Here is a 26,784-nt window from a genome sequence, read left to right as displayed (position 1 = left end):
CGGAACAAGCGCAAGCACTACTGCACCATCTGTGCCAAACGCTTGGTCGTTCAGTGACATATATACATACCCAGATGATCAGATCAAAGGCTTGTCTTTTTGTTTTACTTGTTGTCGTTTATGTTACTTCGCTTCCTCCATGACGTAATAGGAAGATCTATCTCCCTTTGTGTAGTTTTAACCTTTTGAATTATATTTCAGTTTTCACAATTTTACATTAAAACAATCCACAAAAATTCAATTATAAATATTACCATTCAAGTTCAACCATAAATATTATAATCCAAGTTTTGGCCAAAGTATTACCATCCATGTTCAATCATATATGTTATTACAATTTACAATCAAGTTAGTATATATATATATATATAATATTCAAATTATGATCTTCATGATCTCCATGGTTGTTGAAGAATTTGTCTAACCAAATCTTTTAAGTTTAACCTTCTTTGCCAGAAAGGCTCTTGCGGCCTTCTCATCACACATCAAGTGGTCAAATGCATATCCAAGTATAACATCTTCTTATCCTTTCATCTTCATCACTTTTTCATAAAGGTGATCTGCATTGACTAAACTCTTATTGAAAGCTTTTAAGTGCTGTTACAACCTCTTTCAACTGTTCAAATATCTGATTATAACAATGAACTTCACTGTTGGTACGACTTCTTTTCTTGTGGGACCTTTTGGCTGAAGATGAATTGGAAGAAGAAACATGAATGATAATGCAAGATAAAAACATATAATATCCCATAAAGATATAAACATAACGCAATATAGAAATATCTCCACATCATAAGCAGGATTAAATATCAATAAGCCAAATAAAGTTACACAAGTTAGTGCCTAACTAATTGTAAGTACAAAAGAACAACCATAAAGGTCAGTAGAGTCCTTTCGTTGTGTTGAATTGAGATTGTAAAAAGGAGCGGAAATTAGATTGAAAGAATACTCCACTTCGAGTAGGAGTGCACTTGCTTACAAGGTGTTCGACAATTTGACTCGGTGAATCCCATGGGCCTAACTCACAAGCCAGCTAAACACAAACTCAATGGCATAAACATTACTAACAAATTAAACAAGAAGAATACAAGGTACATCTTTGCACAGGAAGGAGCAGTGAAGCTCTGGCTGCCAAAAAGGTTTATTTGTCAAAAATAAATGGAGAAAGATCAGATGTAGAAGAGATCCGAGAAAGACAAGATGCGAAATTTTTTTGTTAGATGAGAAGGACGTGCGAGAGGGACAAGAGTACTTCATACACGAGAACTCTAATGCAGACAGTGAAGGAGGATAGGGAGGAAGAGAGAGAGATCATGTGTGAGAATCAAAAAGGTAAGGGAGCTGCGAAAATGTGTTTGGGGGGTGTGGGGAAAGGGAGATGAGAGGTAGAAGGCAAAAAATGGTTTATACTCAGGGGAACGTTAATTTCCTTGGTCAACCGAAACGTTTTCAGTTTGACCAATATTTTCAGCTGTCCCAAACACCCAATATTGGGGAAAATGTTCTCTGAAAAAGGTTTTACGCCCAAAAAAAGTTGCCTTAGTTTTATTTGTTCCTCAGATAGGCTGCATTGTTTTTATTTGGGCCACAGAATGATTACATCTTTTTCCCGGGCTGCAATTCTTTTTCTCGGTAAGCGTCAAGAGTCGGTGACGGCAAGCCAATGAGACAACGAAATTGAATAGGACTCGTTTTATTTTTTGGAGGGTGGAGTGGTTCAGGAATAGGGCTTGGATTGAAAACCTTCTGCAAGGGTGAGGGCTGAGCAGCCTGAGCTTTCGTGATTCAAATTCATTCAATCTCAGCGACTCAACTACATAATTCAGGCATTTCCCAACAGAAAAACAACATAAAAAATAATGGGTTGGTGAAATTAAGGTTACCTCACTTGCAGAGTTTCAGCTTCTTAAAAAATGATGATACTACAGATTTGGGATAGGGCTTGGTAGCAAGGCAAGTTGGAATGTTTTCAGGTTGTTCTATCCACAGTTTATGAGCAATGCCACCAGCTGTGAGCTTTTCTGACAAGTTCAAGATCTGAGGTTCTCCTTTCACCTCAAGAGTGACCTACATTTTTGAAAAATACAATGAATTTCAAGTAGGTCTGTTTTAGGCAATTAGCTGGTTCATAGGAAAACATGTATGAATCAAAACCTTAAAAGTTTTAGACCATATTCTACAAGTAAAATTTGGAAGCCATGCCTCTTCTCATACATACATATTATATAAATTTCTGCTAGCAAGTAAAATTTGCCACTCTTGGAACATTCTTAATCTAACCTTCGGAGAAAATTATGAAACGCATTAATTAAAGAATAGAACAAGGCTTTTTACCTTATGCATAGAATCAATGTTTTGGGGACTACAATACTCGACGGTGTGAGGATCGTCCTTGTGGGACCAGACAGCACACACGGAGGCATGGCAGCCCTGTGTCACCACGCTTCCGAGCGACCACGTGTCAATCAGGTCTCGCCGGAGCACCACGTACTGGACGAGCACGTCGGAGTTCTCCGCCTTCACGCCGTTGCCGTCCTCGTGTGCGGCGGGTTCACTCATTGAGTTCGAGGGCCGAGTCCAGACGCGCCGGGGAGAGGAAAAGGTAGCCCCAGTTGTAGTGCTTGAGAAGGGAAAGCGAGAGCTGGAGTATGTGAAGGTGAACGAAATGGCGAGGCGAGAAGAGATGCCATGCTATGCTCAGTGGGCTCGAGTCATTGAGAAGAAGACAGTCACATATACTTGGCCCATATTATAGTTTACTTGGGCCTCAGAAAAACTCGGTAAGCGTATGTGCACCAATAACTCAGTAACGTATACGTGGACTTCCTTTATGGGCCTGGCTCGTAAAGCCCAGCCTGATGTGCACCAATCAACATTACCCGCCAATGATTTTCACTACAAATTTCCATTCCATTCTCTCGCATTATCCACTGCTCTCTCTCTCTCTCTCTCTCTCTCTCTGGTGCTTTGTATGGCTGATGGGTCGGTCCTTCGCCGTTCACTGCTACCAACAATGCATCATACCCACGCCTTCTCGCCCCCTCACTCGCCGACTCCGATTCCGGGCTTCTCTTTCGCGCTGTGTTGCACTATTCCCATGCGGCGTCGTTTGGTCAGGAAAGCCTCTCCCCACAAACCCAATCTCAAGCCCCTCACTTCTCGTATCGTCCACCTCACTCGCCGAAGGCAGCTTCGCCAGGTCTTTCTCTCTCTCTCTCTCTCTGTGAATAAGAATTCTGAAATTCATTTGCTAATTATTTGTTCAATTTTGTGCGTTGCAGATATTTGAGGAGATTGAGCTTGCAAAGAGACGGTATGGGAAGCTGAACACCATCGTCATGAACGCCGTTCTGGAGGCCTGTGTTCACTGCAGTGACGTTGATTCGGCGCTTAAGATGTTCGACGAAATGTCAAAGCCGGACAGTTGTGGCGTTGACAGTGTCACGTACGGTACACTTCTGAAGGTACTTCAATAAAAGAAAATGTCTTCTTTTGTCGTATATCTCTCTGTGAGCGTGATGGACGCCTTTGTTTTTGTTTGTTTTTAATGTATTTATCTAATTGTTAAGGGCTTGGGTTTGGCTCGAAGAATCGATGAAGCATTTCAAATATTGGAGTCGGTGGAGCAAGGTACTGCTGTTGGGAGTCCAAAGCTGTCGGCACCACTTATCTACGGCCTACTAAATGCTTTGATTGAAGCTGGTCAGTGTTAGAAATTGAGAATCTTCTACTTTCACTTAGACACTGAGACTTATTAAGCTGTAATCACATAATGCTCACTGATATGCCTTCACTTGGATTGCTGTAGTGCAGGAGATTTACGCCGTGCTAATGGCCTTCTTGCACGATATGGTTTTGTGCTGCGTGAAGGCGGCAGTCCCTCAATCTCAATATTCAACTTATTAATGAAGGTTCTGCGCTGATCCGTCTGTAAGAAAATTAAAAACAGGATTGTATGATTTTTTTTTTCTTTGCTTGCAATTTCAAAACATGCGATTTAAAAATAATGATTTTAAAACGAATGATTTGAAACATGTTTTCTAAAAACACAGTTAAGCGTTTGGTAAAATCGTAGTTTAGCTTTTAAAACTGTAGGTTATTTTAAAAACGTACCTCCATGCTTGCGATTTGAAAATCAATATTTGTCTACGTTTTCAAATCTCAATTTTTTTTTTTAAAAAAATGCACTCATAAACAATACATTTTCTGCGATTTAGTTTAAAATTGTACTTTTGGTTTGCGAAATCATAGTGTAAGACACACTTTTAGGCTTTGCGAATTTAACATGTTGATGTGGTCATGAGATGCAAATGATATAATTCTAAAGGTGCAATTATGTAGCTTAATTGTTTTCTGTTTTGTACTTTCAGGGATATATAAACACAGGCCTTCCACAAGCTGCGATAACTGCGTATAGAGAGATATTACGTCTAGGGTTAAAGCCTGATAAGATCACCTATAATACTCTAATCTTTGCTTGTGTCAAGACTGAAAAGTTGGATGCAGCAATGCATGTGTTGAAGGAAATGAAGGTCACAAGCATATATCCGGAAGGCCAGTTTAGAGCCTGAAAATTATTCTTAAGTAGCTCAAGGGAATTGCCTAGATTACTAAAATTTACTTGTGGTTTTGCTTTTCAGGACAAAGCACAAGAATTTGGCCGTGATGATCTTTTCCCTGATGTTGTCACATATACAACATTACTTAAGGTCAGTTTTTCTTGTCTTTATCTAACTGTTTATAATGATTAGTTTGTAGAAGTTCATATTTGCATACTGTAAAGAATTATCCAACTACCTAAACAAATTTATAATTCTACAGAATCTAAAAGTTATTATGTCATAGCATTTTTTGTGCAAGGATGAATGCAAAATTTCTGCATCTTCCCCTGTAAAACTTGTCCTTGTTGATTCAGTGTTATCACAAATTGGTATTATTGTTGATCCTCCATTCAGTAGGATGAAATTAGCAGGGCTTTGTCTTTGAGGAATGGGCTATTTTAGCTTCTGTTTTGTTAAATTTAAATTTGTGTATTTGTCTTGTTGATACAAATTCTTAGTAAAATCCTTTTGTCATTTTTCTTTGGTAGGGTTTTGCGCATTGCAAGAATCTGTTCTCAGTTCAGAAGATTGTGCTGGAAATGAAATCATATCATGATTTGTTTATAGATCGAACGGCGTACACTGCAATAGTCGATGCATTGCTAAATTGTGGTGCAGTCATGGGTATGCTGCATTTGAATTTTCCTTCACAATTACGCGACAGTGACTAGGTTGCATACTGGAATCAGATTTGGATTGTATGGTTGAAATCCAACTTCATATCTAAAACCTTTTTATCTTGCAGTTGCTCATCATGCTGACATGACTATGACTTGAAATATAGGAAAGTGATGCTAACATAATTTATACTTAGAAGAATATCATATTTTGATCAGACTGAACTAGACAACATATGATTTGGAGATTTTTTATTTATTTTTTATTTTTTATTTTTTTTTTTTAATATTTGAAGGTCCAAATTGAATTGGTTGACATAAGAAACAGGAGTTGGAGTTCATTTTGATTAGTATCACATTGCAATGTCCTTTCTATTCTCTCAGTTTTACTTATATTTCTGTTATGGCAACATTCAATATCTTATAGTAAGTATATAATTTGAATATATTCCTGTCTAAATGACCATAATGTACCAACTGTATCCTTTACTTCTTTTCAAATGATTATATTAAAGATTTGAATGATGGTGGCACTTACTTGGGGCAACATAGATGAAGTACTTAGGTGCTTTCAGAGTGTCATGTTATCTGAGAACCTATGTAGAAACCGCTGTTTTATTGTACAAAATGCAATGCAACGAAGAATCAACATGTTCAAAAGATGACACAGAATTGCTATTTTGGTATTAAGAGTATTATGAAACTCGAGTGGTTAATTCTAAATTAAAACTAATAAGCTCATCTTACATCCTGTGAATTAGGCTGAGAAGCACCAAGCTCATATTGTTGAAAAAGAGCTTGTATTTCTGCATGCTGATGTTTATGCATATACTCTACAAAAAGTGGTTTCTGTTAGTGGCATCAATATCTGTCATCTGCATCCTGTTACTTGAAGGCTTGATAAAGTGTGATTCAAGGCAGATATCAGATCCTGTTTTCAGTTCTGATGTATGAATAACTAATATATATATATATATATATATATATATATATATATATATACACACAAGTTAGATACTTACAAATTTAATCGTTTTCTGTGATATTTAGATGCTTGTTGTATATTTGGAGAAATACTAAAGCAGGCTGGAGGGAGCCCGGACTTGCGACCAAAACCTCATCTCTATCTTTCCTTGATGCGTGTTTTTGCTGGCAGAGGAGATTATGATATGGTCAAAACTCTGCATAAGTGCATGTGGCCAGATACTGCTGGAACTATCTCCCTGAAAGTTCAAGAAGAAGCTGATAATCTTCTCATGGAGGCAGCTTTAAATGATGGTCAGGTACTAGATCTGGTTTCACATAGTCATAAACATTGATGCCTTTTCATGCATAAATGTCCTTTCTTCCCCAATTACTTGTGTTTTCCTTGATAATGCAACTTTACTGCCTATCACAAAAGAATACCCTGCCTGGAGAAGAATGTGTTAAGGTGGTTGCCATCATTTGACACTGTTGCTTTATAACATAAAAATTGAAATCAAGTTTGCAATAATGAAGGCCAACCCCAGATGCTTATTGCGAGTGATAGATATGAGAGTACATGCTATGCATATTGTGTCAATCAAACTAGCATAAGTTTCACCTACGTTCTCTGAATTGCATTCTTGTTAATTGGTCTAAATTTTTTAAGTGTTTTAATATTAACTTAAGAATATATGATGACTACTGAGAAAAAAGAAGTTATATTGGATTAGAATCTGATCACACAGATCTCCAAGCTGACTGCTCGGGTAAAATTTCTGCTTGCTCTAAATTTGTCACATGTCCTACCCTTGTTTTTATTCCAGTAACATGACTGGAAATTTTCAAACTTGTTTTGGTGTAGCAGCTTGCAATTCACAGCTGGTGATGGTCTTTGGCCTTTAGTATCTTATTCTTTAACTAAGCCAACACATACATTTTTTCTTTCCTTCTTTCGTTCTTTCTTTGAGACTTCAAAACTCAAGGCTGAGATTTCTCCAACTGGGGAGAATGATGCAACTGTGCATTAAGAATCAAGTTGCTGTCTTCAGAGTTATTTTTAGTTTTAACAGCTTAAAGAGCTTTTGATGTGTGAGGTCATCATGCAACTTACAATTGAAACAAGACTTATATTGTTTCAGACTTTATATAATAAGTGTCCTAGGGTGGAAACAATTTTTAAATTGAGTATTTCATTTAGACGGCTTTCCTTAGATGAACAAATTCTTCAACCCTAACCCCACCACAAGCACACAAAGATGGCTTTCATGAGGTCACTTCACTCACAAAAAAAAAAAAAAAAATTCAAAAAAAATATATCCTTCCCTATTTTAGCATATCCTCTCATAAGTCATAATGTTGTCATGCACGGCTGACACAAGCATTTTCAATTCAACTATAGTTTGAAACAAAAATGCAAGTCTCAAGCATACGCCATATTGGGATGTGGATATTCTACAAATCTAGAGATATTTTTAGTTAGTTTTTTTTTTTGGGGTTTCATGACAGTGGGCAAACACATGAATTTATGAACAGAATGTTACCATGTGAAACCACAATTTATTATTTGCAGCAGCCAACACTAATAAGCAAACAAAAATAAGAAATAAAAAACAAAAGAAAGTCCATGACAATGATCATTTATATATACATATGCTAAACGGCCAGCTTATTTCGCTTATCGGTTGCACCAGTTAGGGTTAGGGTTAGGGTTTTTTCTCCTTTTTTCTTCTTCTTTTCTATTTTGTTCTTTGAATTTTGAGAGATGAAAATGCCAGAAAGCCAATTTGCAAAGCAAGAGCGTCAATAATAGATGGCGCAAATTGCATTGAAGGTTTGCGATATAAAATTCTTAAAGCGATTCTTCGTGCCTATCAAATCCGTTTGTTTTGATTATGGCCTCGAACAAGTCGCAACATTCTATTCTACATATATCTCTCTACTTATCAAAAAAAAAATTATACATATGCTAATTTATTACTTGAATATATATGATCATCAGATCGAGTAAATTGTTTGATTCAAGGATTTGTTACCATTTTTATATATCCATCTATATCACCGTTTTAAAATTTATTGATTTGTCAGGAAAACAATTGTTATATTTAAAATTTTAAGCCCTAATATTTATTTACAAAAGAAGAAGAAAAATAAAGATAGAAGAATATTATTTACAAAAGAAGAAGAAAAATAGAGATAGAAGAATAATACCAGAATCCATAGATCACAATAGTAAAGCCCCAAAAGACAATCATGTTCATTGTCTTTGTTAAAAGGCAAAAAATTTTGGGAAAAGGTTCATTTAGTTGAAATCATTCCTTTTACTCTTATCTCTTCTCTTGTTCGATGTGTATTGCTTCTTGTCTTTTATTTTGGAAAGCTTTGATGTGTATTGCTTCTTGTCTTTTATTTTGGAAAGCTACTCCAGAAAGGAAAATGTATGACGTCAACCTCACAAACTTACTTGGTTTTGATAAAATTAATGAAGTTTGAATGACCAACTATTTACTTGAGTTAAAAATTAATTTATTTTAAAAGAAAACAAGTACTAGTGGTGAGTCTTTGATTTTGCATCTACAATACATATTGAATATCAAAGATTTTTGAGGGGTTTTCATAAAGTGTTTATAAGATGCATAAGGACTGCATTTTTTTGTGCTTAGAAAAAAAAGGGCTGTAATTTTTTTTGCGGGGGCCACCACTAGAAAGTGACACAAAAAGGTTTTTCTGTTTCCAGATTATGACCCCCTTAGCTCCACCCCTGAGTTAATATGTCTGTGAATGTTAGTGCATTTTTCGTAACACTTGGGCAGTGATGGAAGCTGAGTACTTCTTGACTGGAAAAAAACACTTCCATTTCTTTCTTTCTTTTTGTAAACACGAATGAATTAGCGATTTGTGACTCATGTTTTCTGTTACACTCATTGTAGTCTTGACTACATATTTAGTAGCACATGGAAATAAAAAACTTGAACTTTTCCATCTTCATTTATGTCTTTGGGTGTTATTTATTTATTTATTTATTTTCAGGTTGAGGTGGCTATAGAAAATCTTACAAATATCATCAAGAGATGGAAGGGAATATCTTGGACAAGTCGTGGTGGCTTGGTATGTAATGCGTTTTACTTTCCATGATTGCATATTGGGAAAAGAAAAAAAAAAATGTTAAAAGAGCTAAACTACACTATAAGATGTTTGTGACAGATGGGAATATGATATCTTGATTTTCAAGAAGCTCGAAAAAAAATAAAAAATGATTAGTGGTGTTGATCAACTGCCTAGGTGCCCTTTAAGTTCCTAAATTTTTAACCTATATCCAGAAATCTTGTGTTAAGGGTCTTGTTTAGGTTATATCTTCTAGGTTGCACCTTATTATATCACCCGTCTTTGTGCTAGTTAATAAACTAGGTGTTTTCTTTCCTTAATTTGTTATTTTTTTAAGTTTTTGGCTCCTGGCATGGTAATCATGCTGTGTTCAGGTTGCCGTATATATATGCATATTGACTTCATTATACCTCTGTAATGCAGGTTGCTCTTCGTATAGAAGTCTTGTTGGGATTCACTAAATCCATGTTCAGTCCTCGTCTACTGCCTCAGGTTTTCTGCTTGTCTCTTTGTTTCTCAAATTGTGGAAAGTATATAAGGTCCTGATGACTGTTAATGAATGTGATTCATATTTTAGGCGCTAGAGCATGTATAGTTGCTTTTTACCATGAGTGGTTCTTATATGGAAGATTGCTGACATGAAAAGTGTGATTGAATTCAATGGCACTTTTTTTTTTTTTACACCTTTGAGCAAGTAAGAATGAATTAAATATTTTCCTATGAAATATTTAACTTGGCTGAATCGGTATTGGTTCCTGTGGGTAATGTTCCGAATGTGAGTGGGTTGGCTCGTATCCTAGGTTGTATGGTCTCATCTTTGCTTATATAATATTTGGGCTTCCCATTGGGTCCTCTGTTTAAGTCTAAGTTTATTTGGGATTCTATCTTTGATAAAATGGAGAAAAGATTAGTTAGATAGAAAAGATTTTGCTTGTCTAAGGGTGGTAGGGTATGTTGATAAAGAGTACTCTTTCTAACCTTCCTATCTATTTCCTTTCCCTCTTCTCTATCCCAGTTGGTGTTGCTAATATGGATGCTAAAGTGTCTAACTTTAGGATTGTTAGCAATGATGTGGTTCATTGGCGTATTAACTTAATTAGGTTGATGCATTATTGTGAGGTGGATTTCGTCTCCTCTTTCTTCAATGTTTTATACTCCGATAGGGTGGGTTAGGAAGGTGATGATAGATCATGTTGGACTCCCTCGAAAGAATATCTTTTGAAGTCAAATCCTTTTGCAAGGTTATTCTTTCTAAAGTTGACTCCGCTTTCCCTTGAAAGAGCATTCAACTAATGCTCCTTTAAGGTTGCCTTTTTTCACTGGAATAGCTTCCCTTTAGAAAATTCACACTTTGGATAATCTCCACAAGCGTTACATTGTAGTGATAGAATGGTGTTGTATGTGTAAAAAGAACGAGAAAAATTCTGGATCATCTTCTTAATTGTGATGTCGCAAGAGGTTTGTGAAAATTTTCTTTTAGGTTGCGTAACTTCACCATGTCCCTTCAGGTATCACCGGATGAACCAATTGAGACTATCATGATTCCTTTTGAAGCAGCAGGACCCCTACATGGTACCCTCACCCTAAGGAAGGTGGTAATGCGCTTCTTTAGAAATCCAGTTGTGCCTATTATTGACGACTGGGGCAGCTGTATTGGACTATTGCACCGTGAAGACTGCTATGAGGTTTGCTTATTTTTCTTTCAGCTACCCATTCTTGAGCTGCTTTTATATTTAGCTTCCAGTTTAGAACTTTGTTACTTCAGAGTTTTTAGGTTCATCTTGTTAGAGCTCACTCATAATTAATACAGGTATAAAAATAATATTTGAACAACATGCTTTTTTCTAGCCAGTGTTGTATACATCAATTTACCAGTCATTTCACATTGGTTGATGTGACATACTTTAAGTGACCTTTTATATCAACCATTTAAAAATAAAATAAAAGAAAGATTATGTTAGTTGGTGCGAGCCGAGTGTGATAAAATGGTATAAAAAGTAGCATTACTCTAATTAGAAGTAACTGATGTCATTTCTGGCGTTGCAAATTACTACAATAAACTAAGATTGTAACATAGAGTTGACTACTGCATGCTATATTAGTTGAGAAATTCAATTTTGTGTGATGATGCAATAAAAATAAAAAGCTAATACAAATGTGCCGGTTCTTACCAGTTGGATACTCCACTTTCCACAATGATGAGAAGTCCACCTCCTTGCGTAACAGCCACGACATCTATTGGTCACGTGGTTGATCTAATCTTGGAAAAGAGATACAAGTTGGTTATTGTTGTAAAATACAGATACTTAAATGGTAGTTCTTTCAGCTCAAGTTCAAGGGCTCTTGGAGTTTTTACAGCAGAACAATTGTGTAGGCTCGTACCTTCTGTATCAGAGTTGCCTGGGCAAAGAACTTTCTGTCTGTAGAACATAAATCAAAGAAAAAGAAGCCTCTTCTCTCACTCTATACTTGTAAATTCAATTTTTCTTGAGTCGATTGTAGCGAAAATATCATCTTTAAGAGACTATCTCCGTCTTCACCAGCATACTCCAACATCAACAAGAAGTTTCTAATTGTTCTGCGTTGAGAAGCTGGGTCTAATTCTCAATTTCACAATTGTGTTGTGATGCTAAGTGTCCAATATAGCTTAAGAATGGTTTTAACTAGGTATTTATAAGCTCTTGAGTATCCTCTCATTGCAAGCTGGTTTTTAAGGCTAAGTTCTATTTATCAGCAAATTGAATTAGATTTATTGATAGAGGTAGTGGTTCCTTGAAATATATTATGTCCAAGAAAACGAATATTATTCTGAAACAGGTTTATTTTTCCAGGGGATACAACTAGTCCATTATGCTTTATGATTTGAACAAAAGTATTCAAATGCTTCAATGCTGATCAATGGATTTAGAGAAAATCAACACAACATCAATGTAGACAATAGAAAATTCAGTAAAAGGGGTAAAGATGTCATTCATAATATTATGAAATTCACTACGAGCATTTTTCAGTCCAATTCATAATGTCCAAAAGGGAATGTAAAGGCAGTCTCATATCTATCTTTCTCATCTATTTGAATTTGCCAAAGTCCACTTTTCATATCAATTTTTGAAAATATAGTGACCTTATGTAATCTTGAAAGTAAATCCTTTTTGTTAGGAATTGGATACCTTGTCGATTTTAATGCTTCATTTAATGGTTTATAATTAATAGCTAATCTTGGGGCTCCTCTTTCTAATTCAGCATTTTTTTTGTACATAAAAAGCAGAACAACTCCAAGGAGATTTGCTTTTTCTTATTAATTCTTTTTCTAACAGATCTTGTATTTCTTTTTTGCAATACTCTATTAAGTCATGATTCATTTGAATAGGTCTAGCTTTTGTAGGTATTGTTTTTTCATTAAAACTTGATTCATAAGGTAACTGAACAATATGTTTTTTACTAAATTATTTGTTTGTTTTTGGAAATTATTAATTTTTTTTGTTGTAAGAGCGGTTCTTTCGATTGTTGTTCAAATCTTTTGTTTTTCAAATCTTGTTTTAAAAACATTATTTGTTTCTCTTTTCTTTTTGTAATGATATTACTAGTTTTTGACAAAGAAACTTCTTTTGAAAGATTAACATCTTTTGACATGGGAGGCATTATAATTTAAAATCAAATTTAATTTGCTGTCCTAATATATTAGTACTAATTCCTGTTTCTTCAGTAGCAAACCGATATAATAATGCAATGAAAGGATTTCCTAAAATAATTTTCCAAGTAATATTGTTTACTTATACAAACATAGTTTTAATGCAAATACCATTATTACAAATATGAGCATTTGAAATCTTATATTGGGTATTCAATCTGGATTTTCAATCTTGATCCACTATAGGACATCCAATTTTAAATGAAGCAGGACAACCTATAATGGATGCTGTGAATACTTTAATATTAGCCACAGCAAAACATTTTATAGGAGATCCCTCAAAATATAGATATAAGATCTAACTTTGACAGATTTTAGATGTCATAAGGATGTATTTTTTGTCTAGGATATTAGTTAGAAGTGAAAATAGCCAATCTTATTGGAAAGAAAAATTCATTGGTGGATTACCCAAGTATTTTGCAAATAAGGTTACAGAAAAATTAATGGAAAATGGTCATAATGATAATGAAAACACTACTTATTGAGAAATCATTAATATAATAGATTATCTGTTGAGTGTTCTGATCATTGCTAATCAATTCGACTGAGAGCTTGTTTGGGTGTGCGTTTGAGGGACCTAAAAGTGCGTTTAACACTCAAAAAGTTTGTTCGAAAAAAAAAGTACATGTTTGATAAAAAAAATTTGAAAGGGCTTTTAAGAGTTTAAAAAATCAAAAAATGGCCAAAACACACTTTTTGACAAAACTTTTTGCCAAAAAAAAAAAAAGAAAAAAAAAAACTTTTTAACTTAAAAACTCTATATCTCAAATAAAAAGACCACACATCCTCTTAATGTTAACCAGGCCCACATGACAAAACGTCCGACAACCACCTTTGACTTTACCCACCTTTGTCTTTACCCATACTTTAACAACATACGGCTTGATACTAATTTTACCTAAAAAGACACACTTCAAGCTTCATCCTTTTTTTGGTTGAAAAGTTTTTTTTTTTTTTTTAATCAAATCTTTTTTGATTGAAAAGCGAAAAGCTATATATATTCTTTGCATAAGCAAACGTTTTTAACCTTTAGATAATGTTATTGATTGAGTGTAAGGAATTTTTTTCAACACAATTAACTTGAAGAAAAATTTATATTTTTCATATATAATTTAAATTGTTACTGTAACGTCAATTTTTTGTTTAGATTTATAATTGATTCGTTTAAAGAATTAATTAATTAATTTTTAATTTTTACCATGACTAGCTACTTCGCTGGCTCCTGATGATGAAATATATTAAATATAATATAAAGAGAGAGAAGAGAGAGCGGAAGTATGTAATAGACTGTATTGTATTGAGACTAATTAAATTAAGAGTATTACAGAAGCCTCTATTTATAGAGAGGCTATGAGTGATAGGCAAGTAGCCTAGTAAACTAAGGAAATGTAATCCATAAGGAAGTCAATAACACTAGAATAATAAATAACCATAATATAATATTCTTAACACCTGATACTAGGAAGAACAGACTCAACAGAGTAACAAAGTAAAACAAAAGCGAAGTGCCAAAGCAAAACGAGTGATTTAGAGTCTGTTTGAGAAATAGAGATTTTAAATCAAAAATAGTTTTTGGGCAAAAGCTTTATTTTTAAGCTTTTGCCAAAAGTACGTTTTGGCCATTTTTAGGTTTATTGGATCCTAAAAAATGCTTTTAATTTTTTTACTAAACCAGTATTTTTTTCTTCAAAACGGATTTTTTTTTTAGTGTTAAAAGCATTTTTAAGCCCATAAAATGCAATCTCAAATAGGCCCCTCAAACGAAATCTCTATCATCCCTCTAGTTTTTTAGGTAATTCTATAAGAAAGAATGATAAAGATATAACTTTTGACACAACTTTGGCCCAAATTTTCTCTTATTTGGTCATTTTTTAAAAAAGAAAATAAAAAATAAAAAATAATAACATCCTATGTACGTGGTCCTCTATTTTTTTTTTTTTTTAAATGGTACTTTTCTGAAGAAAAAAACCATTTATATATATATATACCAAATAAAAAAAAAAGAAAAAGGATCACATATGATGTTTTTACTTCAAAAAAAAAAATTTATTTTTTATTTTGTTTTTTGTTTTGTTTTGTTTTTTTTTTTTTTAAATGACCAAATAAGAAAAAAGTTTGGCCAAAATTGTGTCAAAAAGTTGTGTCTTTAACATTTCTCATTCTATAATCTACCATCTCTGAAGGATCTTTCATTTTTTTTTTTTTTCTATATATTAATTAAATTTTTTAAAACAACTCTAATCTTATAAAGGATTCAGATCCTTTGCAAGGCATCTTAAGAATGATAAGGGCCTTTTAATTTTAAAGGCCCACCTTGACACGGCATCCACCTTGATGAAAAAGAATTTTAGAAAAGGCTTTTTTGGGCCATCCGCCCAAAGAGGATGGCCACATCACTATCAAAAAGTCTGAGGGGGGATCAACAACCTTCAGGGGGTGTCGACTACCCTTAAAAGGCTTTTAGAAGGCAGTCAGCCACCCCCAGAATTCTTGACAGGATGGTTGTAATGCCCCCAACCAAAAAGGCCTCATGAAATATTTGCATATTCCACTTGGTGCTACTAAAAACAATTTTTATTTTTATTTATTTTATTTTTTTTTCATTTTTCAGACTAAAAATTTAAAACTTCTATCTACTTTATATCACATTAATTACTTATAAAAAAACTACATAACAATTTCTCCATGCAATAATTGCGTCTTACTTGGTGTTTGAACATCATCTTTGGCGGCCAAAAACGTATCCACAAATCATTTGGTAATACTTTTTTACCTCAACTTTTGTTTTGTAATACTTTTTAGGATGACTTTTTATTTTTAATAATAAAGTAAAATTACTAACAAATAATTCAAAATATAAAATACCCATAAATTATTTAATCTCTATGGCACGTCACAAAAAAAAAAAAAAAAAACAAAACAAAACAAAAATCTCTCTTAAAACTATTTAACAAACTAGCCCCTTGCCTTTTGAATTATTTATTAATGTGTTTGTTTGTTTGTTTTTTTCTAAATTAAAAGCGTTGTTCGGGTCTCATTTAGCATGTTTGTAATGATATTTTTCAGTGTCGTTTTGACGTACAGGTACACAAAGAAACAAACTTATGCATGCATGTAGGGTCCCACGAGATCTTGTCGATTTCATTCCTATAAGATGTAATGAAAAGAAGATTAGATATATAATATTATTATCGGTATGTGTAGATCATTAAAATAAGACAAATCCATGGTCGCAAGTGATTTATTTATTCTGGGCAAGAAGTTTTGGATTAGCGGTTATAATTATATTATCTTTTAATTCCAATAATTGCCATGACCATGAAAGAAAAAGTAAAGACCTTATGAATTACAATACCACCATGCAATTTCATTTGACACAATATTCTAACAATTGTTTTATTTTAGTAACAAACATCTCTAACCGTACATAATTCAACGGTCACATGAACAATGGACTTCAAACAACGTAAAATTTAGGGTCGTGATACACACAACGCCGGCAAGATTTTTTTATTTTTTTATTTTTTTTTAATTTTATTAAAATATTAAATTTTTTTTTTTTTTTTGCCTGGCGTGCTTAGCACGCTGGCGTTCTGTTTAACTTCACCCTAAAATTTAAAGCAACTATTGCAGACAAGACAAGCCAAGAGGATCCTTAATTAGTTGTCTTGAGGAGCAGGATGGTTGAGATCAAACCCTAGTCCTCTTTCAATCTTGAAGAGTCTTTCTCCTGTTGCTTCTAGACGCCCCAAGTCATAAAAGTTGATGGTATTGCCTTTTCTTAAGCCCTTTTCCTTACAAAATGTGCGCCAACCTTTGCCGAGATAAGATTTTCCATGTCTAGTAATAAAATTCATTCTCTAGGTATTGTTCATTTGAGAGTCACAAACAGCCACTTGAGTTCCATTTGCAACACCGAATCTTTCGACATGCTCCGCCGGTATGTAGACTCTTCCTTCATTGATGTCACTGTCCAAGATATCCTTCTCAAACATCCATGCTATGGTCGAAGTCCGTTATATGTTAAAGTAATGATTAAGTGATTAAATTTTTTTTTTCCTATCGGCTTAAATTTTTAAGACAATTAGTAATTTAACATGATGCATAAAAACGTATAAGCTTTTTATACATTATGTACATAATATCCAATTAATTCATGTTTTTTTTTTTTTTGTTTTTTAATTTTAAAAAAGGACAAAAAACAAAAACACACACTCACACAGCTTCGTACTAAAAGACAATCCATCTTTTATATTAAATCCATGCCATAGTTATATATGTATAGTTAACCAGAAATCAATCAAAAACCAAAACATATATTGAAAAATTGTTTTTTTTTTTTTTAAAAAAAGATATTAGCTAATTAAGCTATTCAGAAAAACGAATGAATTGCAAATCTAAAACAAAAATTTAACGTAATAGAAACTCTATCTTAACGATTCAAATCAAAACATCAAGATATCCATGGAGAAATCAGATCAAAATATCAAATAACGTAAAACATCTACAAAAGATAGAGAGACTCTACCAGATATATATACTAAGTGCACTGTAATCTATAGTCGAATGTCTTGGATACTCATGCTCTAATCTATTTATATAATTCAAAGGCCACCAACCCCAACTAATCATTTGGCTTTCTTTAGATTTGGTGGGGTCATTAGAATCTTCAAAAGTCAAAAGAATGTGTTGACCACCACCAAGTTTGATCACAAGCAAAAGGGTCCTCCAATAGGGTTAAAATAAAATTGTTGATTGGAGTATTCAGAACTCCAAGTAGAAAATTAAGTGGAGTTTATGTCATTCCAATGTTTAAAGCATACATCTTCTGAGTTTTATAATCATAAAAAACAATGATTACTTAAGGAACAAAGCCTTTCTTTTTTCCTTTTGTACTGTTCATCTCCATTTTCTAAAAAAAAAATATCAAAACATTTTAACTTTTTTCACTTTTTATATCACATCATTCACTTTTTATTATTATTCGAATAAAAAAATTACTACAAAAACAAAACTTTTTTATTTTTTCATATCACTTTTTTACTTTTTTATACCAAACATTTTTACTTTTTTTTTTTTTTTTGTCACATCAATCTACATCAACTACAGTATATAAGAAAAAAGCTTTTCCAAACAAAGCATTAGCTATCCTTCAAAGTTTGATTAATTACTTACCAAAAAGTTTGGTTCGTCACTTCAATTAACAAAGATATATGAAGATAATTAGGCTTCAAAAGATTTTTAATTATTTCCATTAAAATTGTTAAAACAAAGAAAATATTTAAATTGAAAGGGTTTAAAAAAATGAAAAAAAAAAGTATTTATTTTTTTGAATTCTGGAAGGTTGCTTTTATAATCAACTTTATCTTAGAGTTTGTTTGTGATTGCATTTGAGAAATAGAGCTTTTAAATCAAAAAGAGCTTTTGGGAAAAAGCTTCATTTTTAAGCTTTTGCCAAAAGTGCGTTTTGGCCATTTTTAGGATTTTTGGACCATTAAAAGTGCTTTTAATTTTTTACCAAACGAGTACTTTTTTTTTTTTTTTTTTTTTTTTTTTTTTCCTTCAAACAGGCTTTTTGAGTATTAAAAGCACTTTTAGGACCCTCAAACGCAATCTCAAACAAACTCTTAGTCGGTAAGTGTACGTGTTACACAACTCATCCGTAGACAACCAATTAACGATAGAAGCATCGATCAATTTTTGTTCTCAGGTGCTTGTTGGTCTTACACTTTTGGGTCCCACAACATGATTTCAAACTTAAGACCCCGCGTCTTCACAGAACAATCTCTCGAACTGCCTTGTTCACGTTAAATTACACTTTTGAATTTTTTTTTTGGGTGATTTTTTAATTTGAATAACAGTAAAATGTGATTGATTTAATGTAAAAAGTAAGAATGTTAGAATTGAATTTAAGATAAATAGTGTGCATGAGTTTTTTTTTTTTTTTTGGGGTCCATTGGCAAACATCCCCTGTCATTCAGCTTGAGTTTGAGTTTATCGCTTAAGACCCCACTTGATGGAAGATACATTAAAAAATGTATATTTTTTTAGTTCTAATTATTATTATTCTTATTTTTAATTTTTTAATGAGGAATGTGTCTGTTTTTGAAGGATATTGGTGTTGATTTCTGTCAATTTTATGAATGGAGTAGTGGTGGAGTCAGAAATTTAGTTCAAAGGGGCCATTTTTTTTTTTTTTTTTTTTTAAAGAAAAGAAAACTAATGTTGAACAAAAATTAATTAAAAATATTAAATAATATAACTAACAAAATAAATAAACAATTCAACAAACTCAAGTAACTACAATTAAATGAAAATATAAATAAAATACATAACAAAAACTATATATATTCATAAACCATTAATTTAAAAGAGCAAAATAAATATAAAAGTTTAATCAATGTTAAAGTTTGATTACATACCTAAAACTTTTTTATTTTTTTTGACAAATTAAATTTGACTACCCAAAAGAAATATAATAGCAAATTGCACTAAGACAACTCAGACGTCATTTTTACTATTTCGCAAATCTCACTTTAATTTTATATATATACTTAGCCCTTTGGTTTAAAGGCAGTGCTCTTAAAAACAATGAAAACACAAAAATCGTCTCAAACTTTCAATAACTTGTTTCAAGTTTCAACGTTTATAACTTAATTAATGTCTCAAAAATCCCTACGGCAGGCATATATGTTATTGTTTGTTTGGAATAATTAAGTAAAATAGCGTGTCTTCATAAATGTGGTGTACCCCAAATCATGTTTTAGGGATTTAGATTCGTAGAATTCTCTTTAAATTTGAGATTTTTAAATTCATAAATCTCAACCGTTCATCTCATCTAGGCGTCTAAAATAAGCCATATTTCATCATTTAATGAGAAAGCTGCTCTCAAGAAATTTAATAAGATCATGTCATTGAGCAAGTGGTCACTAAGCACGAGGCTGCTGGTTCTACAACCGTCCTGAGAAGCTGGCAACCTAACTCAAACAACAAGGTTAGCCACCCAGCTGTGATTGCCATTATGAGGCCAATGGCCCCATCCATGACACTCTACTATAGAGCATTGTGACATGCGGAAAATGAAGTTGCACAATTGGGTTAAGCTCTGATTGGGCTATTAATAGATCCAAAAAGCCCCAAACATCTCCCTACAATCCGGTGGTGATCAAACATCTCCCTAAATTGACAGCCCTACTTCTCCAAAACCTGAGAAGTAGAGTTGTCAATTTAATTTTAACATGACTCATAAACTAAACACAAAATTAAATGGTTATGGTTGAGGAGTCTGACCCGTTTAATTAAATGTGTTGGATTAAAGTTGAGTTATATAGTCTTATACTACTGTCTCGACACAACATGGACACGAACTCGATACGTGATATAATGATTGGCAATTTTTGACATGATTCGTAAATTTAACGTGAACTTATTACAAAATTAGAGGGTTAGGGTCGAGGAGTTTGACCCGTTTAATTAAATGGGTCAAGTTAGTATTGACCTATTGTCTTATATTCATATATACTTTGATACAATTTGAACCTAACATGCGAACACAAATTGACACCTCCACCAAGAAGCTTTAGTAATGTGTGAAGTCCACAAGAGCCTATGAAATAAAGTCTCATCAACATTAAAAGAAGGCACATGACCTTTGCAGGCAGAAGAGTCATTTGGCTCCTCTCGCCCCCCGGCTCTGCCGTTGGTCCTAAGAACATATGTACTATTATCTATGTTTAAATAGTAAGATAAAAGAGGTTTTTCAATGAGATGAGAGCCCCTCCCGCTTGAATTCATTATTATCATGAGCAACCATGTCAGATATTTACATTTTATCCCTGTAAATTTTTTTTCTTCCATATTTTGAATAGTTTTGAGACAATCAATCAATTACATGGTATATATATGATATTAAAAGAGTAAGGCTGCACTGAACATATATGATCACATTTGCCATTCTTGAAACATAGAAGTTTCCATCATGAGGAGAACTTCAAACCCTAGCACACCATTCGCAATGTGCCTCCTATATCTCATAGCCGCTTATTCATATAGATATATATTAATAATATTATCATAACTCATTGTTTCGAGGCCATAGTCTATGAGAACTTCAAACCCTGCAAATGAAAAATGTAAGAGCCACCATGAGTTATATTCTTTCCACATTTTATACATCTCAAGCAATATAAATACTAAGGGGAAGTTTCCTCAAATATTTGTACTATATATTGGACTTATTGATTATATTCAATTTTGATTTTCTAGCATCAGGATTAGCTATCATGGAGAAAGCCTCTCTAGAGAGATCAATGGTTCCTTGACATCCTAGTGGACAGTAATCAACGATTTTAACCACCACGCTGGGGATCAGGATCCCCTCCAATTAAAAGTAATTGGAGAATCTCATGTTGAGGGATCCTGGCCGTTGATGAAATCCAATGGTGTAAGAGCTTTTGTGTTATTGAGGCATAGTAACTTTTGATTTTAAACTTTTTGATTTTACTGATGTACTGTTTTTATTTACTTTCGTTTTCCCTCCAAAAACAAAAGAAAGGTCATACCTCAAACTTCTTCTACACGCTTCTTCCTCATTTGAAAAAAGAAAAAAAAAAAAAAACTTCTTCCTCACCACACCACACCATGAAAGCTTCTTCTTCACAGCAGAAAAAGCTTCATTCTTATTAGCGTTGGATTACTACCCCTAAACAAACAAAAAAAGAGCTCCAAAATAATGTAAGTACTCTTCTCATGTCTTTCTATCTTCTATAATTTGTTGAAAGAAAACCTAGAGTATAATATATATTTCTATGTGCATACAAATAGAAAAATGTGTATGCACACACACACACACACACACACATATATATATATATATATATATATATATATCTTAGCATGGTTGGGTGGTAAAAGTGTTTTATGTTGATGTTGTTGAAGAGAGATATCAAGTTGGAAGGGGCTCTGAGGTCTGTGGTCAGAGATTAATGAAAAGTCAATAGAAGCATAAAAGGCCAAAGGGGAAAGGTATAATTTAATCAATTGCTTAGTTATTTGTATTGAATTTTTTTTTGCAAGTGAAAAAGGTTGCAACTTGTGATTCCTTATGCTTATTTTTTTTATTTAAAGTTAAAAAAGTTGCAACTTTTCACAGTGTTGAACAAAGAAATTTGATTGACTCAAACTTTTGGAAATGGCAAATCTATGTGGACTGTTGTATTATGTTGCAAATCTCTATCTTTAGCTTCGTGTAATTGTTATTTTATCTTTAGTTTCATGTAATCTTTTTATCAATAGCTCATATGGTACTATAAGATGGAAGGAAATAGTCCACATGTAGCAATTATTTTGTGATGTTATTTTGGCATATTTTAATTTTGATTTATTAATTGTTAATGACAGAGATATAATTTTACATAAAAAAAAAAGAAAAAGGAATGGATGTCATTGTGGGCGATTCCTCTCAAAATGCGAAGTCTCAAACAGATTGGACACCTGATGTTGGTATGGAATTTGATACTCCAGAGGATGCATGGAATCATTGGGGAAATTATGGAAAGCAAATGGGTTTTGGTGTGAGAAAACAATTTGAAAATAAAAGAAAGTTAGATGGAAAAGTAACAACAAAGAGATTTGTTTGTTGTAAGGAGGGTGCTCGAAAAGTAGACAAGCGAAATCATCTTTACACTCGTCATCGAGATGAAACAAGGATTGTTTGTTCTGTAGGATTGTCGATTTCATTAATATGAGAGACTGGAAAGTACAAGGTTTATGATTTTGTAGCTGAACATAATCATATTCTACATCTTGAAGAAACCACTTATATGATGAGGTCACATCGTAAAATGTCAGAAGTTCAAGCATCTGAAATTGATTTTGCATGTGCTTCTGGAATCTCTCCTAAGGCAACACATGCATTGATGAGTAGAGAGGCTGGTGGGAGGGCAAATCTTGGATATACTGAGCTCGATCAAGAAAATTATCTTCGATCAAGATGGCAAAGGAACTTAATATATGGTGAAGCAGGTAGCTTATTGAACTACTTCCAGGAACAAATTAATAAAGACCCATTATTTCATTATGTAGTCCAATTAGATACCGAAGAAAAAATTACGAATATTTTTTGGGCTGATGCAAGAATGATTGTTGACTATGTCTATTTTGGTGACATGATGACTTTTGATACTACATATGGCACTAATAAAGAATTGAGACCCTTGGCTGTATTTACTGGTTTTAATCACCATAGAGGGGTTGTAATTTTTAGGGCTGCACTTCTATATGATGAGACAGTAGAGTCATTCAAATGGCTTTTTAAAAAATTTCTTGGATGCACGTGCAAGTAAAAAGCCTCGATCAATCTTTACAGATCAAGATGCTGCAATGGTAGAGGCATTAACTAAGGTAATGCCAGAAACTTGGCATGGATTATGTACTTGGTACACCATGCAAAATGACATCAAGCATTTGTGGAATTTCATGAAAGATGGTTCTTATTTTCTACGAGACTTTAAATCTTGTATGTTTGAATATGATGATGAGGCTGAATTTGAAAATGCTTGGGACAAAATGATTCAGAAGTACAACGTCGGGTCAGTTAGTTAGTTGGATGGTAGATACAAATTGAAGACAAAATGGGCCAAATGTTACATAAAGAATGCCTTTACTCTTGGGGTGCGAAGTACTCAACTTAGTGAGTGCTTGAATAGTAACTTGAAAGCGTATTTAAAATCAAATTTGAGCATAACAGAATTTTTTCAACATTTTGAGCGGGTGGTAAAGCAAAAGCGACAAGGAATTGGAGGCTGAATTTAATGCTCGAGAAAAATTGCCTACTTTGGGATTAAAGAATTCTCCTTTGTTGAAGTAGGCAAGCTAAACATATACTCCTGTGATATTTAAAAATTTTTATGATGAGTATGATTATGCATCAACAGTGATAGTAAAATACCGCAATGATAGCCAGTTAGTGCATGAATATATTGTTGGGTTTGTCAATGACAGTAAAGAGTACAAAGTAGTTTACGACCATGCCAATAAGATAATTTCATGTAGTTGCAGGAAATTCGAAACATTTGGAATTTTGTGTTGTCATGCTTTGAAATTTTTTGAAGTACTTGATAAAAAGACAATTCCTGACACATACATTTTGAAGAGGTGGACAAGAGAAGCAAAGAGTGAAGACATCTTAAATACTATGACAATGAATGTGCAAGAGGATGTGAATTTAAATGCTACACAACGATATAGAATATTGTGTCCAATGCTAGTGTGAGTAGCCACTGAAACAGCTGACAATGAAGAGGCATTTGCTTTTGTAAAGAAGATGGTAAAAGAAATGCAAAATGGAGTTTGAAATATTAAAAAAGGTTCGAGTACTACTCTTGATAATGAAGCTCAACTGTCATTGTCAGACAACAATAAAATTGCAAATCATACTTGATCTGTTGAGATATTATTTGAAACGGTGAAAAGGATAAAGAAGAAGGATGGTCGGAAGGGTGGAAAACGATTAAAAGGTTGGTTGAGACGCAACCAAAGAAGACAAAAAAAATTATAGCAAAAAAAAAATATTGAAAAGAAGTCTTCCCAAGTAATATTCTAGCTCTATAAATTCACGTTAATCACATATAATTTATTAGATTTAATACCATTTGACTAATTGAATTTTATTCTTACTTACAGGAAATTAATTGTTCTCTCAGCCTTTGGGATGATAACTCTAACTCGCATTTAGAATGTTACTCTCATCAGGTGAGTATTATTTGAGTTTATAATGTTTGTCTATATTTCATGATATGTCTAAATGCATTTAGAAAAAAAGAAAAAGGATAAATGAATAGCTTAAAATAACTTGAATCGTATGATATGTCTAAATGCATTATCCATTTGTAGCTTGAGTTGATGAGATTTTATTTTGTTTTGTTATATAGCAAAATGATCAAGTGTCTTATTCAGTACCAATGATAACATTTGAAGAATTTTTTCAACATAGATGCGAAACCAGTTTCATTAACTTTCTATTGGTACATTTACACATTCTACTCTTATGATTATATAATGACCATTTTACCAGTGCCCTACCACTATTACTTTTTTTATATGATTGATGTGATTAGGTAGAAACCATTTGAGAAAAGTTCATTGCCCTTATCTTCTCAAGTATCAAATCATGCATACATTACTCAAGTAAAAATATACATTTTATTCATATTTGAAAACATTAATGCATCTCATATTAGGTTGACAAGTTAAATGATATTCTTATTTTTTAGGAAACCAATGGGTTCAATCTTACACCAACATCAATTGCTTATAGCACAAATGCAAATATGGATCTCATTAATTTTCTTGCTAAGTAGCAAACTTACTAATAGAGAAATCTTTTAGTATTTTTTTTATTCATTTGAAAAATTAACTTCGATTTTGAAACATGTTCAGGACATTGAAGGGTGGTGCGAGATTGAAAGGGGGTGTTAATTGCGATTTTTGTTGTTTTGGTGGGTTGGTGTTGTGATTAGAACATTTTTTTGTGTTGGAAATTATATTACTTTTGTATTTATCTGCGCTGAAGTTGATGTAAAGGAACATTGTAAGGAATTGAGAGGAAAATCAGTGTTGTTTATTTAGATGGATGGTTATCAATTTGTGTGCATTTGTATCCAAATTTGAATGGCATTGCTACTGGTATAATTTTGAAGAGTATTATCCCAACAATCACAGCAAATAAAATCTTGGGAAAAATGCAATTTACCCCCCTGAAGTTTTAGGAATTTTTCAATTTTAACCTTAAAGTTCAAAAATTGGCAATCAACCCCCCTGAAGTTTTAAAAATTGGCAATTTAAACCTTCCGTTTAATTTTTCCGTCTAAATGGATAGAAATCTATGAAATTACATCATTACCCTTAGGCTTTTTTTTTAAAATTTCCGTCCAATTTAACGAAAATTTTTAACGGAAGGTTTAAATTGCCAATTTTTGAAACTTCAAGGGAGTAGATTGCCAATTTTTGAACTTTGGGGTTAAAATTGAAAAACCCCTAAAACTTTCGGGGGGTAAACTGTATTTTCCCCTAAAATCTTCTTTATGATGTTGCTAACCTGAATTGGAGTATTAGCAAATACATCAATTCTAGGAAAATCATACTACAAAATTCAAGAAACATAACTAAGAATCACTAATTATAGATATATAGACTACCGAGGAAGCAAACCATTTATATTTTTCTAAAATTTACTGGCACTTTTCCATAAAGACTTTATGAGGCCACAGAAGAACCAATTACAAAATGATGGATGTACATAACTTTTTTTCCTGCCCAAGCCTATGCGCATGGGATATAGCTTGCCATTCAACTGATGAAGTCCATACCACATCCAGCAAAACAACCCTAGTTGGATCATTGAAAACATTAATTGAGGATCGGTGTTGCTTTGCTTCTAGTTGTCCATCCACATACAACACCTCGCTCCCCTATCTTTAATTCAGCTTCCACTAGCATTGCAGATAGAATCACATCTCTAGTTTTTTTTTTTTTTTTTTGGCAAAGAGTATCTTTCCCAACAGCTGTGTATCTGCATATTGAAACAAGATATAAAGAAAACGATGCAGCTAGCCATAGGAAACTAAAGTCATTTTTTTCTTTCTTTTGTTTGTTTTCTTGATGAAAACCCAATGTAATTAATTAGTACAGAGAGATTCATGACTGTACATGCAAATTGATAAATTACGAAAGTTGAGCATTTACTATTTAGTGAAGCAAAATCAAAGTAGGGAACAAAAGAAACCCAACCCCCAAACTTGCCCATTTGGCC

At 33.1% G+C, this 26,784-nt stretch overlaps 1 protein-coding gene, 1 non-coding gene and 2 pseudogenes across 2 annotated transcripts; 2 read left to right on the top strand and 2 right to left on the bottom strand.

Annotated features, from left to right (window-relative positions):
- Positions 1–250: 250 nt before the first annotated feature.
- LOC132189904 (uncharacterized) lies at positions 251–2,690 on the bottom strand (annotated as a pseudogene).
- A 243-nt stretch (positions 2,691–2,933) lies between these two features.
- On the top strand, positions 2,934–11,750 carry LOC132190420 (pentatricopeptide repeat-containing protein At5g10690). The gene is made up of 12 exons (XM_059605410.1): positions 2,934–3,199; positions 3,282–3,464; positions 3,570–3,702; positions 3,814–3,911; positions 4,371–4,532; positions 4,641–4,709; positions 5,090–5,225; positions 6,269–6,501; positions 9,212–9,289; positions 9,710–9,778; positions 10,795–10,971; positions 11,461–11,750. Exons 1-12 carry the CDS (start codon positions 2,972–2,974, stop codon positions 11,710–11,712), a joined length of 1,818 nt encoding a protein of 605 aa, XP_059461393.1. The 5' UTR covers positions 2,934–2,971; the 3' UTR covers positions 11,713–11,750.
- On the top strand, positions 7,974–8,101 carry LOC132191157 (small nucleolar RNA snoR86). The gene has a single exon (XR_009441189.1). It is a non-coding gene; the product is annotated as a small nucleolar RNA snoR86 (small nucleolar RNA).
- Positions 11,751–21,195: 9,445 nt separating the features above from the next.
- LOC132190826 (EG45-like domain containing protein) overlaps positions 21,196–26,784 on the bottom strand; it is a 34,474-nt pseudogene continuing 28,885 nt past the window's right edge.

The sequence above is a fragment of the Corylus avellana genome, chromosome ca8 (genome assembly GCF_901000735.1).
Source record: "Corylus avellana chromosome ca8, CavTom2PMs-1.0".
Taxonomy (NCBI): domain Eukaryota; kingdom Viridiplantae; phylum Streptophyta; class Magnoliopsida; order Fagales; family Betulaceae; genus Corylus; species Corylus avellana.
Note: the sequence above shows the minus strand (reverse complement) of the source record. Positions and strands in the feature narration are given on the sequence as shown.

Excerpts from the sequence above, each read along its gene's own strand:
- LOC132190420 (XM_059605410.1), top strand. The coding sequence starts at position 2,972 with ATGGCTGATGGGTCGGTCCTTCGCCGTTCACTGCTACCAACAATGCAT. Across the intron at positions 3,200-3,281 it reads GCCGAAGGCAGCTTCGCCAG|ATATTTGAGGAGATTGAGCT; the intron begins GTCTTTCTCTCT and ends TGTGCGTTGCAG. Across the intron at positions 3,465-3,569 it reads CGTACGGTACACTTCTGAAG|GGCTTGGGTTTGGCTCGAAG; the intron begins GTACTTCAATAA and ends CTAATTGTTAAG.